The 14,634-nt window shown below is 33.2% G+C and overlaps 1 protein-coding gene across 12 annotated transcripts in view; it reads right to left on the bottom strand.

Annotated features, from left to right (window-relative positions):
* Nucleotides 1-14,634, bottom strand: part of VPS13B (vacuolar protein sorting 13 homolog B) — an 861,603-nt gene that overhangs the window by 428,598 nt on the left and 418,371 nt on the right. The window contains exon 24 of one of the 12 annotated variants that reach the window (XM_073229887.1): nt 3,672-5,489. The exons of the other annotated variants lie outside the window; for them this stretch is intronic. Within the exon in view, the coding sequence (XP_073085988.1) occupies nt 5,443-5,489 (47 nt within the window). The 3' untranslated portion in view covers nt 3,672-5,442. Of the gene's footprint in view, nt 1-3,671; nt 5,490-14,634 lie in introns of those variants that run through there. 12 annotated transcript variants of the gene reach the window in all.

Genomic DNA, 14,634 nt, shown 5'->3' with positions numbered 1-14,634 from the left:
GATGGTTTGACAACTGCAAATCAATCGATGGTATACACCACATTAATAAAATCAAATAGTCGTTCTCAATAGATGCTGAAAAAGCTTTTGACAAAGTTTGACATTCTTTCATGATAAAAACTCTCAACAAAGTGGGTATAGAGGGACATATCACAACATAATAAAGGCCATATATGACAAAATGACAGCTTATATCATACTTAACAGCAAAAAGCTGAAAGCTTTTCCTGTTAAGATCAGAAACATGACAAAGAGTAACTATTCTCACCACCTTTATTCAATACAGTCCTAGAAATCCTAGCCACAGCAATCAGACAAGAAATGAAAGGCAACCAAAATGGCAAAGATGTAAAATCATCACTATTTACAGATGACACAATATTATATGTAGAAAAACTAAAGATGCCACTAGAACACTATTAAAATTAATAAATGAACTCAGTAGAGTCACAGATACAAAATCAATGTACAGAAATCTGTTGCATTTCTATATGTAAATACTGAACTAGCAAAAAGAGTAATTAAGAAAACAATCCCATTTAAATTGCATCAAAAAAATAATGTATCTAGGAATAAATCTAAGAAGGTGAAAGACCTGTTCTCTGAAAATTATGAAACACTCATAAAAGAGGAACCAAATAAATGGAAAGCTGCTCCATGCTCAATAAAAGGAAGCATTAATAATGTTAAAATAGTCACACTGTCAGAAGCATTTTATAGATTCAATGAAATCCTTATCAAAATATCAATGGCATTTTTCCCTGAGCTAGAGCAAACAATCCTAATATTTGTATGGGACCACAAAAGACCCTGAACAGCCAATCTTGAGAAAGAAGAACACAGCTAAAGGTATCATGTTCCCTGATTTCAAACTGTATTACAAAGCAACAAAAATGTTACTGGCACAAGGACAGATACATACACCAATGGAAAAGAATCGAGAAACCAGTAATAAACCCAATGGTCAATTAATATATGACAAAGAAGGCAAGAATATACAATGGGGAAATGACAGTCCCTTCAATAAGTGGTTTTGGGAAAACTGGACAGCTGCAAACAAGGGAATAGAACTGGATCATTGCCTTACACCATACAGAAAAATAAACTCAAAATGGATTAAAGACCTAAATACAAAATGTGAAATCATAAAACTGGTAGAAGAAAACACAGACACTAAACTATTATTCAATATCAACATCAGACATTTCTTCTGGATATGTCTCCTCAGGGAAGGGAAACAAAAGCAAAAATATACAAGGGGAACTACATAAAACTAAAAGCTTCTACAAATCAATAAACTGAAAAGCAACCTACTGTATGGGAGAATATATTTGCAAATGCAACACATCTGATAAGGGGATAATATCCAAAATATATAAAGAATGCATGCAATTCAACAAACACCAAGAAAACCCCAAAATCCAATTTAAAAATGAGAAGAACTGAATAGACATTTTTCCAAAGGAGATATACAATGTCCAACAGACATGTGAAAAGATGTTCAATGTCACTAATCATCAGAGAATGTCAATCTAAACTGCAGTGATATATCACCTCATACCAGTCAGAATGGCTATCAACAAGACAGAAAATAACAAGTGCTGCCCTGGATGTGGAGAGAAGGGAACCTTCAAACACTGTTGGTGGATCGTAAATTGGTGCAACCACTATGGAAAGCAGTAGGAGGTTTCTAAAGAAAACAAAAATTGAAATACCAGCAATTCCACCTCTGGGAATTTACACAAAACAAAATCATTGATTTGAAAAGATATATGCACATTTATGTTTATTGTAGCATAAAGCACAATAGCCAAAATATGGAAATAATCCATCTCCATCAATAGATGAATGGATAAAGAAAAGGTGGTATGTGTACCAAATGGAATATTACTCATCTTTTAAAAAGAAGTAAATCTTGCCATTTGTGTGACAAGGGTGGACCTAGAGGGTACCTTGCCAACTGAAATAAGTCAGAGGAAGAAAACATCATATGATTTCAGTTATATGTAGAATCTCAAAACAAAAAAAACAAAAATGAAATAGACCCATAAATACTGACAACAGACTATCGGTCACCATACGGGTAAGGGGTGGGGAGTAGGTGAGGTGCGTGAAGAGGATAAAGAGGTACAAAATTCAAATTATAAAATAAATTAGTCACAGTAATGGAAGTACAGCATAAAGAATACAACCAATAATATTATAAATATATTTGTGTAATAACAGGGTAACTACACTTACCATGGTGAGTATTTAGTAATGTATATAATTATTCACTATGTGGTACATGTGAAACCAATGTATTATTCTGTATCAACTTTGTTCTAATATAAAAAATTTTTTGAACTTTCCAAAAAAGGGATCCACCAATTCAACATGGCTTCAGTGATAAATTCTATCACACCCTTAAAGAAATAATATCCTCCACAAACTCTTCCAGAAGTAGAGGAGGGGAAAACACTTCCCAGCTCACTCAATGAGGCCAGCACTACCCTGTTATTAAAACCAGACATAGACATTGCCAAAAAACTAGACTAAAACCTCTCATGAATACAGATAAAAAATCCTTAGAAAACATTAAAAAAGCAAACTGTCTCTAGCACAATATAAAGAGATGATACATCATGGCTAAATGGAATATATCCCCAAATCCAAGATTAATCATTTTATCAATTAATTATGTAAAACTAATTAATGTAATATACAACATTAACATTATGAAGTGGGGAAAATTACAGACACATTAAACTCAACAAACTTATAAAAGCATTTGAGAAAATGAAAAACTAACTTACGGCAAAAAGTATCAATAAATTAGGAATATAATAGATCTTTCTCAACCCAATGAAGGGCATGTAAAAAAATCCACAGCTACCATCATATTTAATGATGAAAGTCTAAATGCTTTTTCTCAGATTAGGAAACAAAGCAAGGATATTTAGTCTCACTAGTTCAATGCAGCATCATACTAGAGATTCTAGCCAATGTACTAAAATAAAACAAAACAAAAATTTACTGCAATTTAGATTGGAAAAAAAGAAGTAAAACAGCCTTCATTCACAGATGGCATGATTCAATATATAAAAATTTGAAAGAATCTGCAAAAACAACTAGAAAGAAACAAATTCAATGTGGTCCCAAAATACGAAATAAATAAACAACATTATATTTTTATGTAACAAGCAATGAAAAATACAAAAATGAAAATAAAATAACTCCATTCACAACAACACCAAATAAATAAAATGCATTTTGAAAACAAAGGCTATGCAAGCCTTGTACACAGAAAGCTGCAAAATATTGCTGAATGAAGGGGAAGAAGATGCAAATAGAAAAACATTCTATAATCATTGACTGAAGTACACAGTATTGTCAAGAAGGCAAATCTCCCCATACTGATCTATAAATTGAATTCAATTCCCATCAAATTCCTAACAAAAAAAAGTTTTTTGTGAAAAACGTATGATAAAATTTGTCTAAGAATGCAAATTGTAAAAAAGATGAAAGTTGGATAATTTTTATTACCTAATTTCAAAACTTAATATAACAGCACAGTAATCAAGCATGTATGGTATTAGAGTAAGGATAGGCATTTTCAATAATGGAATAAAAATGAGAGTCCAGACAAAAATAAAAAATGAAAAACAAAAAATTTAGGATTTATTGTTGATTGATTTTTAACATATATGCCAACACAATTCAGTGGAGAAGGGATAGTCTTTTGAACAAATTATATTGGGAAAACTGAATATCCATGATGCACTAAAATGAACTTAAGACTCTCAACTCACACCATATTAAAAAATATATCAAAATGGATTACAGAATTAACTTTAAGAGATAAAACTATAACACCTTTCACAGTTAATGCAAGAAAATTGATAAAGCAGAGTTCATCAAATTTTAAAATATAGGCTTCAAAAGTTACCATTAAGAAAATGAAACTACCATTCCCAGCCATGAAGAATTAGCAAATAACATATCTGAAAGAGGACATAAATCTAGAACATATAAAGAACTCTTACCACTCAAAAATATGAAAACAAATCAAAAATAGACAAATGATTTAAAAAACATTTCATTTAGTCAGGCAGAGAAAGACAAATACCAAATGATTTCCCTCATCTGTGGAGTATAACAACAAAGCAAAACCGAAGGAACAAGAGAGCAGCAGACTCCCAGACTCCAAGAAGGGACTAGCAGTTACCAAAGAGGAGGGGTGGAGGAGGGCCAGTGGGGAGGGAGGGAGATGGGGATTGAGGGGTATTATGATTAATTCACATGCATTGGGGGAGGGTCATGGGGAAGACAGTGTAGCACGGAGAAGACAAGTAGTGATTCTGTGACATCTTACTACACTGATGGTGACTGCACTGGGGTATGGGGGATGACTTGATAATATCGGTGAATGTATAGCAACCGCATTGTTTTTCTTGTGACACCTTCATAAGAGTGTATATCAATGATATCTTAATAAAAAAAAACATTTCAGTAAGGAAGATAAATAAACAGTTATTAAGTACATGAAAACACAGTCAACATCATTAGTCATTACAGAAATGAAAACCAACACCATAATAAGGTCCAACTACATACCACTAGAATGGCGAAAATATGAAGTGTGGCAAAGATATGTAGAAACTACAGTCATAATACATTACAGTGGGAATGTAAACAGTATAGTCATGTTGGAAACTAATGGCAGTTTCTTGAAATGCTCAACATAAACTTACCATGAGAACCAGTAATTCCACTCTAAAGGTGCTATCCATGATAAACTGTATCATTTGTCCATACAAATACATGTACCCAAATGTTCCTCACACCGTTAAAAACAGTCAATAACTGAATAATGCAGTTGCATATCAACTGGTAAATTAATAAACAAAATGTGGCATAATCACAAAGTGAAAGCTACTCAGCGATACAAAGTAACAAACTACTGATACCTGCTACATAATGGATGAACCTTAAAAATGCTGTATTAAGTGAAAGAAGTCAGATGCAAAAAAGTACATATTACATGATTCCATTATAATAAATGTCCAGAAAAGGCAAATTTACAGAGAGAGAAAGCAGATGAGTGGTGCCTAGGGCTGAGGTATGGGGGAGCAGGAATTAGTTACAAATTGGACATAAGGGAAGACTGAGATGATAAATTTATAAATTTAGTAAACATTAAATTTGTCAATTTATTTTATACATTTACTAAAAATCTTGCAATGAATTGTACTCTTGCAATGAGAGAATGACACTATATGTAAATTATACTTCAATAAGAGTGTTTAAAAATATGAGAGTAGTAGAAATGGAAAAGTCAAGCCCAGCTTCTGAGTGCAGTATTACAGCAACTGTTAAATCCTGATGCACATTCCACTCTCCGTCTGGCACACTCTGGCCATTTAAGACTACCTCTAATGCTCTTCTTTTGACCTTCAGAGGTCACTGAACCCCTGTTCCTTTAGATAACTTCCTCTCTTCCTTGTAACCTGAGAAAACACAACATACACAAGGGAGAAAGTCTACATTTAGTAAACACTATGGAAGAGTTAATGATTTTTAAATATCCTTTTACCTTACGATGAAAACGGATTTTAAAAATGTTAAGTCCATATAAAATGTTCATGATAGAACAGTAAAAGAAAAAACAGGACTGAAAATCTGTTAGTCATTATTATCTTAATTATAGATAATGGATATACTAATTCTATACAATGAATATTTTATATGAGTATGTCTGTATATACACAGCACACATAATTCAAAGAATAAATAAGCCCTCGGAAGAAACTCAACTCTAAATTTTTGATAATGGTTATCATCAGAGTGATTTCTTTTGTTCTGCATATGTTCCTTGTTTTCCAAATTTCCTTTAATGAGGGCATGCTAAGCAAGATAAGTCAGAGAAAGAAAGAAAAATATTGTATCTCACTTGTATGCAGAATCTAAAAAAGCCAAACTCATAGATAGAAACAGAGTTTAGAATGATGGTTTCCTGAGGTCGGGGCAGGGGAAAATGGGGAGATGTTAACATACTTGCAACTACAAGATGGGTAAGTTCTGAAGATATAATGTACAGAATAGTGACTATAGTCAATAAAATTGTGTTACATACCTCAATGTTGCTAAGAAACTAAATCTTAAATGTTCTCACCATATAAAAGAAATAATTATGTGACTAACATAAGTGTTACCTAATACCATGGTGGTACTCATATTGAAAATATGTAAATGTGTCAAATGCACTGTATACCTTATACTTCCACAATGTTATATATTAATTATATCTCAATAAAAAATCCCAAATTTTCTTTAATGAGAATACATTTCCTTGGGATGATTTAAAAAACACATTTTCAAGATCTCAAGGCAATGTAAATTATACAGTTAACTTTAAAAAGTTCATCAGGAAAAATGACAGCATGATTTTTGTTTTTGAAATAAGTGTGTGGGTAGGGGAATTTAAAATTGACAGAGAATAAATAAGTTTCCTTTTAAAGTCTTTAAAAGTGTACAAACTTCCAATTATAAAGTAAGTCATGGGGATAAAAAATTCAGCACAGGGAATATAGTCCATAATAATGTAATAACTTTGGTGACAAATGGTAACTACTCTTATCATTCTGTCACATATATAAATGTTGAATTAACTATATTGTACACCTAAAACTGATACATTTCAACTATATTTCAATTAAAAAAAAGGTCGCAAAACCCATAGCTAAACAAATGATTAAGCAGGACAGTAGGGCACTTGGAAGAGAATGATGTCTACAGCAATTATATTAACTACATTTGGGCAGTTTAACAGTTTAGCTCCATTTGCAATCACACATGATGGTTTCCAGGAGATTTATTTAAAAACAACAGCCTCAAAAACAAATCTGAAGCTCTTTTCTGGGCTTTCTCTTTTCCCCAAGGAATCTCATTTATATTTGGCTTAAGGATTAAAGTCACAGACACTGAATAAAACTGTCAAGAAACTATTGCATGGGTATATCACCATGTTTCAGAACAAGTGAAAATCATGATTATCAAAGTATATCAAAAAATATAAAATAGAACAATACTAATAAACCATCAGGGTGAACCAGAAATGGAAAAACAGCCCTTGTGATTTTCACAGATGCTCAAAAATTTTAACATCAGTTATGTTAAGACTTACTAAATCCAATAAGCAAAGCTTAAATTTATAAATGATCTCAATATTCCATTTCAGTCAAAATATTTTATAAAAAGTTGCATGCAACTCTTCAAAGAAGAAAAAACAAACCTCTCCTAGGCACACTGTAGAAACTCATCGGCTGAGCAGTGTGAGTTGGATGTAGCAAATTATATCTGCAAGCCTCACTGTAATTGCTCCCTATTGAGACTCAAGATGTTGATTTTGACCCAAAAACCCTACAGAGATTAGATCTGGATACATTAGAGATCATCTCTCCCTTTCCACGGCAACTGAAAGGAAGTGACACATTTCAACAAACACTTCATTTTGAGCATTAGAAGTCCAAGGCCAGGACAGAGGGAGCTTCAGGTCTATAATGAGACCCTTCTGGTTCATCCTATAGATCATTTTTGTAATGCTGTGGTGTTCATTTTTTTTTTATCATAATGACTAAGAATTCTTTTTCAGTTGTTTATGAACCTGAACACAAGGTAAAGTTTTTTTCTCCTTATGTTAACAAAAGTTATTTACTAAATATTGTATTTTGTAATTATTACTGAGCTACTATTTTGTGCTATGCATTCTGTGAGATGATAGGAATAGAACAGTGAACAAGACAGATTTGTTTCTTGCCCTTTTCACCCTAGTGGGAGAATCAAATGATTAACAAAAATAATTAAAATTGGGATAAAGGTAGAAAGAGTGATGAGTCAGGTGCAATGAGAGCACAGAACAGGGGTACCTGGAAAGTGAAGTAAACCTGAAGCCTGATGGATGAGGGGCAGGAAGACTGGAGAAGAGGTTCAGAAGAAGTCAAGGCGCTGACAGGGCACAGCTGTCCCTGATCAAGCAACGCAGAGAGGCTGCTGGCGCTGGAGCCCAGACTGGGCAGTAACTAGGAGGGGGGGGAGTGGCTCTATTTTTTTTTTCCTAAACCTCTGGATTTGAATTTTCTTTCTCGATCATTGTGTGTGTATACATATACATACAATATAAAATACACTGATATATTTTCATCAAAACATACTATTTACTATTGCTGTCAAAATCTAAGGTTTAATGAATAAAACCTTAGTTACAAATTATATTCTTTGTTCTTAATTCATTATGAATCAAAATAACTTGCCTTGAATAAATTATATTTTTAATAGAAATTTAGAACTTTATATGATAACTGAACAACATCAAAGACAAAGAACAAAAGAAAAATAATTTCAAAGGAGTTCTGAGTATAAAAGACAGAGAAACAAAATAAAGCTTTAATTCCAAACATGCTTTTCATAATTACCAAAGTAAAATGGTGAGATTATATTAAAATTTAAACTAAAAAACAAAGCTGCTATCTATATTAGAATTTTGACAGTGAGCACTAAGTTACATTTTTTTATAAATTATCCTGACTTGATTTCTGTTGCTTACAATCAAACAATATCCTGGCATCTAAATACCATCCTCCATCTCTTGAATTTCTCAAATAATTTTTTAAAAACACACTGTAGATTTGTTCTATTAATCCTTCAAGAGAAATTCAAAATGGTGGCACAGTAAGATCCTAAACCCACCTCCTCATACAGAACAAAAGAAATTTGCAGCTTTATATGGACTAATTGTCCTCTCAAAAGAATCTAATAACTGTATGAGCAGTGCCTCCACAGCAAATTACAAAAGAGACACATAAGATTGGTAAGACAGTAGGACAGTCAAAAAAACCGCTTCACCTGGGACCCAAACCCAGATGCAGTGACCACACAAGCAGGAAGGATAAACAAAATGAAGGACAATCCCTTGAGGAATGAAAGGACTATGTCACATACCAGGCACCCCAATACTGGATAATGGCACCAGGAAGACAAGACACCAAAATATCTGGTTTTGTATTTCAACAGGGATTAAGACCAGAAGAATCACAGAACCACAGGGAAAAGAGATCTTGCTCTTAAAATGCTTGCATGAAAACCTACTTGCCAGATGATTCAGCACAAAAGCAACAGATTAAAAGCACCTAGACCATAAATGTGGGAAATGAAGATATTAATTTTAAAGTGACTGTTAGAGAGGCAGGGATCTACAGACTTTATCCAGGGATGGAAGCACTTGCAGACACCATTTTTGAAATCTTATCCTAACTAGCTGGTGACAGAGGCAATGGGTACTATTTTTGGTGATCTCTGTCAAGCCTGCTAGTACTGGTGGATATGTACTGCTCACCCTGCACTAGTAACTGGGGTGGGTGGGCACCCATACCCTGCCCACTCCATTCAGCATCCCAACCACAACAGGTTTTGGCAAGTGTCCCAAGCCCTGCCAAACCCACAAGAGCCAACCTGAAAGCTGGATGGGCAAGCAGCTCAAACTTCTGTTCCCATGCAGTGGTCAATGGGCCCTGCCCTCCCTGCACAGCATCTCAGTCCTATCACAGTCCACAGGCACATGCAGCTCACAAGCATAATGGCCACACAATGTTTGGCTCTGATGGCCATGAGATAGTGCTTCTGGGTCACATGGAAAAGCTCTTATATAAGACCACTGTTTCAGGTTTGAGGGAGGTAGCTGTTCAGCTTTATACATACAAACACAGAGAGACAGGTGAAATAAATAGACAGAAGAATATGTTCAGAGAACAAGGCAAAGTCCCAGAAAAAGATCATAATGAAAAGGAAATAAGCAAGCTACCTGATAAAAGAGTTCCAAGTAATGGTCATAAAGGTGCTCAGTGATCTCAGGAGAATAATGGAGGAACACAAGCAGACAAAAAATATAAAAGATACCAAAAAGAAGTTATACCTGTACTGGAAAATACAACAGAGTGATTCAACAACAGAAGGAATGAAATAGAAGAATCAGTGAGCTGGAAGACAAAACAATGGAAAACACAAGAAAGAGCAGGTAAGTAAATAAGAGAATTAAAAAGGAGTCAGCATGCCTTAAAAGACATCTAGGATATCAATCAGAATATTGTTCATAATATAGGAACACAGAGGATATGAAAGAGAGAAAGGATGAGAAAAATTATATGATGAAATAATGAGTAAAAATTTCCCTATATTTTCAGAAGGAAATAGATATCAAGGTCAGGAAAGCCCAGGAAGTTCCAAACAAAATGAACCAAAGAAAAACACACCAAGGTACATTATAATTAAAATTGTAAAAGTTAAGGTTAGGTCAGGAAAGCCCAGGAAGTTCCAAACAAAATGAACCAAAGAAAAATACACCAATGTACATTATAATTAAAATGGTAAAAGTTAAGGTTAAAGAGAGTCTCTTAAAAGTAGCAAGAAAAAAGCAACATATTACATACAAAGGAAATCCCATAAGGCTATCAGTGGATTTTTCAGCAGAAACTTTACAGACCAGAAAACAGTTGCATGACATATTCAAGTGTTAAAAAGAAAAAAATATTGCAACTTAGATTCTCTACTATGTAAGGTTATATTCAGAAGTGGAGATATTGAGAGTTTTCCAGACAAAAAAAAGTTAAGGAGATTATCACATTCTCTAGGATACATCATATATAAGAACGTAAGTCAAAATGCAATGAATTTAAGAAGACTGTAATCATATCAAACATCTTTTTGAACCATAATGGTATGAAACTAGAAATAAATTACATGAAAAAATGCAAAAACATTACAAGGAAAAAATGCAAACACATGGAGGCTAAAGAACTAATGGGTCAAAGAAGAAATTAAAGAGAAGATTAAAAAATACTTTGAGATAAATGAAAATGGAAACACAACATTCCAAAATCTTTGGGATGCAGCAAAAAGAGTTATAAGAGGGAAGTTCATAAGCATACAGGCCTATGTCAAGAAAAAAAGAAAAAGCTCAATATAATCTATACCTTTAAAGGACCTAGAAAAGGAACAAAGCCCTAAGTTAATAGAAAGAATGAAATAAAAAAGATCAGAGTAGAATAAATCAAATAGAGACTAAAAAACAATAGAAAAGATCAGTGAAACTAAGAGCAGGTTCTATGAATAAAGAGATACAGTATCAACAAGCCTTTGGTCAGATTCATCAAGAGAAAAAGAAAGCACCCAAATAAAAAAAAAACAGAAATGAAACAGGAAAAATTACAACTGAAACCACAGTAATACCTAAGAGATCAAATACATAAGGGATCATAAGAGACTACTATGAACAATTTTGTACCAACAAGTTGAAAAACCTAGAAAAAATTAAAAATTCTCAGGAATTTACAGCCTTCCAAGACTGAATAATAAAGTAATAAAAAAATCTGAAAAGACCAGTTACTAGTAAGGAAAATTGAATCAGCAATCAAAATCCTTCCAACAAACAAAAGTCCAGAACCAGATGGCTTCACTGATGAATTCTATACAACATTCAAATTAGATTTAATAACAATCCTTCTCAACTCTTCAAAAACATTGAAGGGGAAGAAAAGTTTCCAAATTCTTTATTGTATTACTCTGATACTAAAACCAGACAAGGACACCACAAAAAAGGAAATTACAGGCCAATATCCCTAATGAACATAGAAATAAAACCCCTTAACAAAATACTAATAAACAAAATTCAACAATACATCAAAAGGATCATACACCATGACCAAGTGAAATTTATTCCAGAGATGCAAGGATGATTCAACATCTGCAAATCAATCAAAATACACATTAACAAAATAAAGGATACAAATCATATGATCATCTCAATAGATGCAGAAAAAGCATTTGACAAAATTTATCATCCATTTGTAATACACTCTCAACAAATTCTATACAGAAAGAACATACCTCAATATAATATAGGCCATATATGACAAGCCCACAGCTAACATCTTATGCAATGGTGAAAAGATGGAAGCTTTTCCTCTAAAATGAGGAACAAGACAAGAATGTTCACTCTTGCCACTGCAAGGGAAGTCCTAGCCACAGCCATGAAACAAGAGAAAGAAAAGGCATCCCAACTGGAAGGAAAGAAGTAAATCTGTCACTATTTGCAGATGACATGATACTATATAGAAAACACAAAAGACTTCGCCAAACACTATCAGAATAAATGAATTAAGTAAAGTTGAGGGATAAAAAATTAATATGAAGAAATTCATTGCATTTCTATACTAATTAGAAACTAGAAGAGAAAATTAAGAAAACAATCCTATTTAAAATTACTTCAAGAAGAATAAAATGCCTAGGGATAAATTTAACCAAGGAGGTGAAAGACCTGTAGTAGAAACACTATCAGGCATTGATGAAAAGAATTGATGACACAAATAAATAGAAAAATGTAACATGCTTACAGACTCGAAGAATTAATATTGTTAAAGCATCCCACTAACTAAAGCAATCTACATATTCAATTTAATCCCTATCAACATACAAATGACACAACATGGGTTTGAATTGGGCGTATTTTGAAAGAAAATTTTTCTCTAGCTTACTTTAATATACTGTATTGTATGAATACAGCATATAATGTATACAACATAAAATGGTTAATCCATGGTTCACATTATTGGTAAGGTTTTTGGTCAACAGCAGACTATTAGTAGTTAAGTTTTGGGGGAGTCAAAAGTTTTATGAGGGTTTCCAACTGTGCACAGGATTGTCACTCCTAAACCCCATGACATTTAAGGGTCAGCTATGCTCCTACACTTTCTATGGAGCCACAAAAGACCTCAAATAACCAAAGAAATCTCTAAAAATGAGAAAAATGCTAGAGATTCACACTCCCTGATTTCAAACTACATTACAAAGCCATAGTAATCAAAACAGTATGATAATGGCACAAAAATAGGCACACAGATAAGTAGAACGAATAGAGAACCATAAAATAAACCCATGCTTACATGGTAATTAATCCTTGACAAAGAAGGCAAGAACATACAATGGGGAAAAGATAGTTTCTTCAATAAATGGTGTGGAGATAACTGGACAGCCATATGCATAAGAATGAAACAGGGCCACTTTCTTGTACCATACACAAAAACAAACCCAAAATGGATTAAAAACTTATAAGATCTGAAACTGTAAAACTCCTAGAAGAAAACAAAGGCAGTAAGTTCTTTGACATTGATCTTAGCAATATTTTTCTGGATATGTTTCTTTAGGCAATGGCAACAAAAATAAATAAATGAATAAATGACATTATTATCAAACTTAAAAGGTTTTTCACAATGAAGGAAAACAACAAAACAAACAGGCAACTTACTGAATGGGAGAAGATAACTTGCAAGTTACATATTTGATAAATGGTTAATATGCAAAATATAAAAAGAAATCATACAATTCAATAACAAAAAAAAACAACCTGATTAAAACATGAGCAGAGGCTGAGGTAAAAAGGATATATAGAAGGGAAAGAGGCATGTGAAAAGATTATTGGTAAGGTTTTTGGTCAACAGCAAACTATTAGTAGTTAAGTTTTGGGGGAATCAAAAGTTTTATGAGTGTTTTCAACTGTGCACAGGATTGTCACTAATTAGTGTGCAACACTAATTATCAAGGAAATGCAAATCAAAAACAGAGTGAGACATCATTTTACATCTGTCAGAATGCCTTTATCAAAAGACAAGAAATAACAAGTGTCGATGAGGATGTGAAGAAAAAGGAACCCTCTTGCACTGTTGTTAGGAATGTAAATAGGTGCAGCCACTATGGAAAACAGTATGTAGCTTCCTCAAAAAATTGAAAATAAAGCTACCTTATGATCCAGAATTCCACTTCTGGGTATTTATTTGAAGAAAATGAGTACATTAACTTGAAAAGATACCTGCCCAGCCACCCCCCTCACCATGTCCATCAAAGGCATTATTTACAATAGCCAAGTCATGGAAACATCCTAAATGCCCATGGATGGATGAATGGATAAAAAAAAATGTGGTTTACATACTAACAGACTATTACACAGCCATAAAGAAGAATGAAATGTTGCCATTCATGACTACATGGTTGGGCCTAGAGGGTGTTAAGTTAAATGAGTCAGTCAGTGAAAGATAAACACCTTTTCACTTATAGGTGAAATCAAAACAAATAAACAAAACAGAAACAGACTCAGATATAAAGAACAAACTCATGACTGCCAGAGAGGACTGGGGTAGGAAGGTAGGTAGAAGGGTGAAACAGGTAAAGGGAATTAATAGGTACAAACTTCTGGTTATAAAAAAAATAAGTCAAGGGTTGTAATGTACAACATAGGGAATATAGTAGAAACTTTGTATAGTACAGCATGGTAAATAGACCTTATGTGGTGATTATTTCATAATGCAAAATATACTGAATCATTATCTTGTACACTTGAAACTAACATAATAATATTATGTCAATTACAATTCAACAAAAAAATTCTGCATTTTGTTTAGTCTTTAAGCTACCATCATCTTGTATTGACACCATTTTTCTGAAAGTATTGCATTAAGAGAAAACAAGCACCTAAAATTGTCAAATCCTTTGATACCTTTTGTCCTTACTGGGCATCTCTGCCACATTTGAAATGATACAATTATTTAT

Source organism: Manis javanica, chromosome 2, assembly GCF_040802235.1.
Source record: "Manis javanica isolate MJ-LG chromosome 2, MJ_LKY, whole genome shotgun sequence".
NCBI lineage: Eukaryota > Metazoa > Chordata > Mammalia > Pholidota > Manidae > Manis > Manis javanica.
This window is presented reverse-complemented; position numbering and strand designations above follow the sequence as displayed.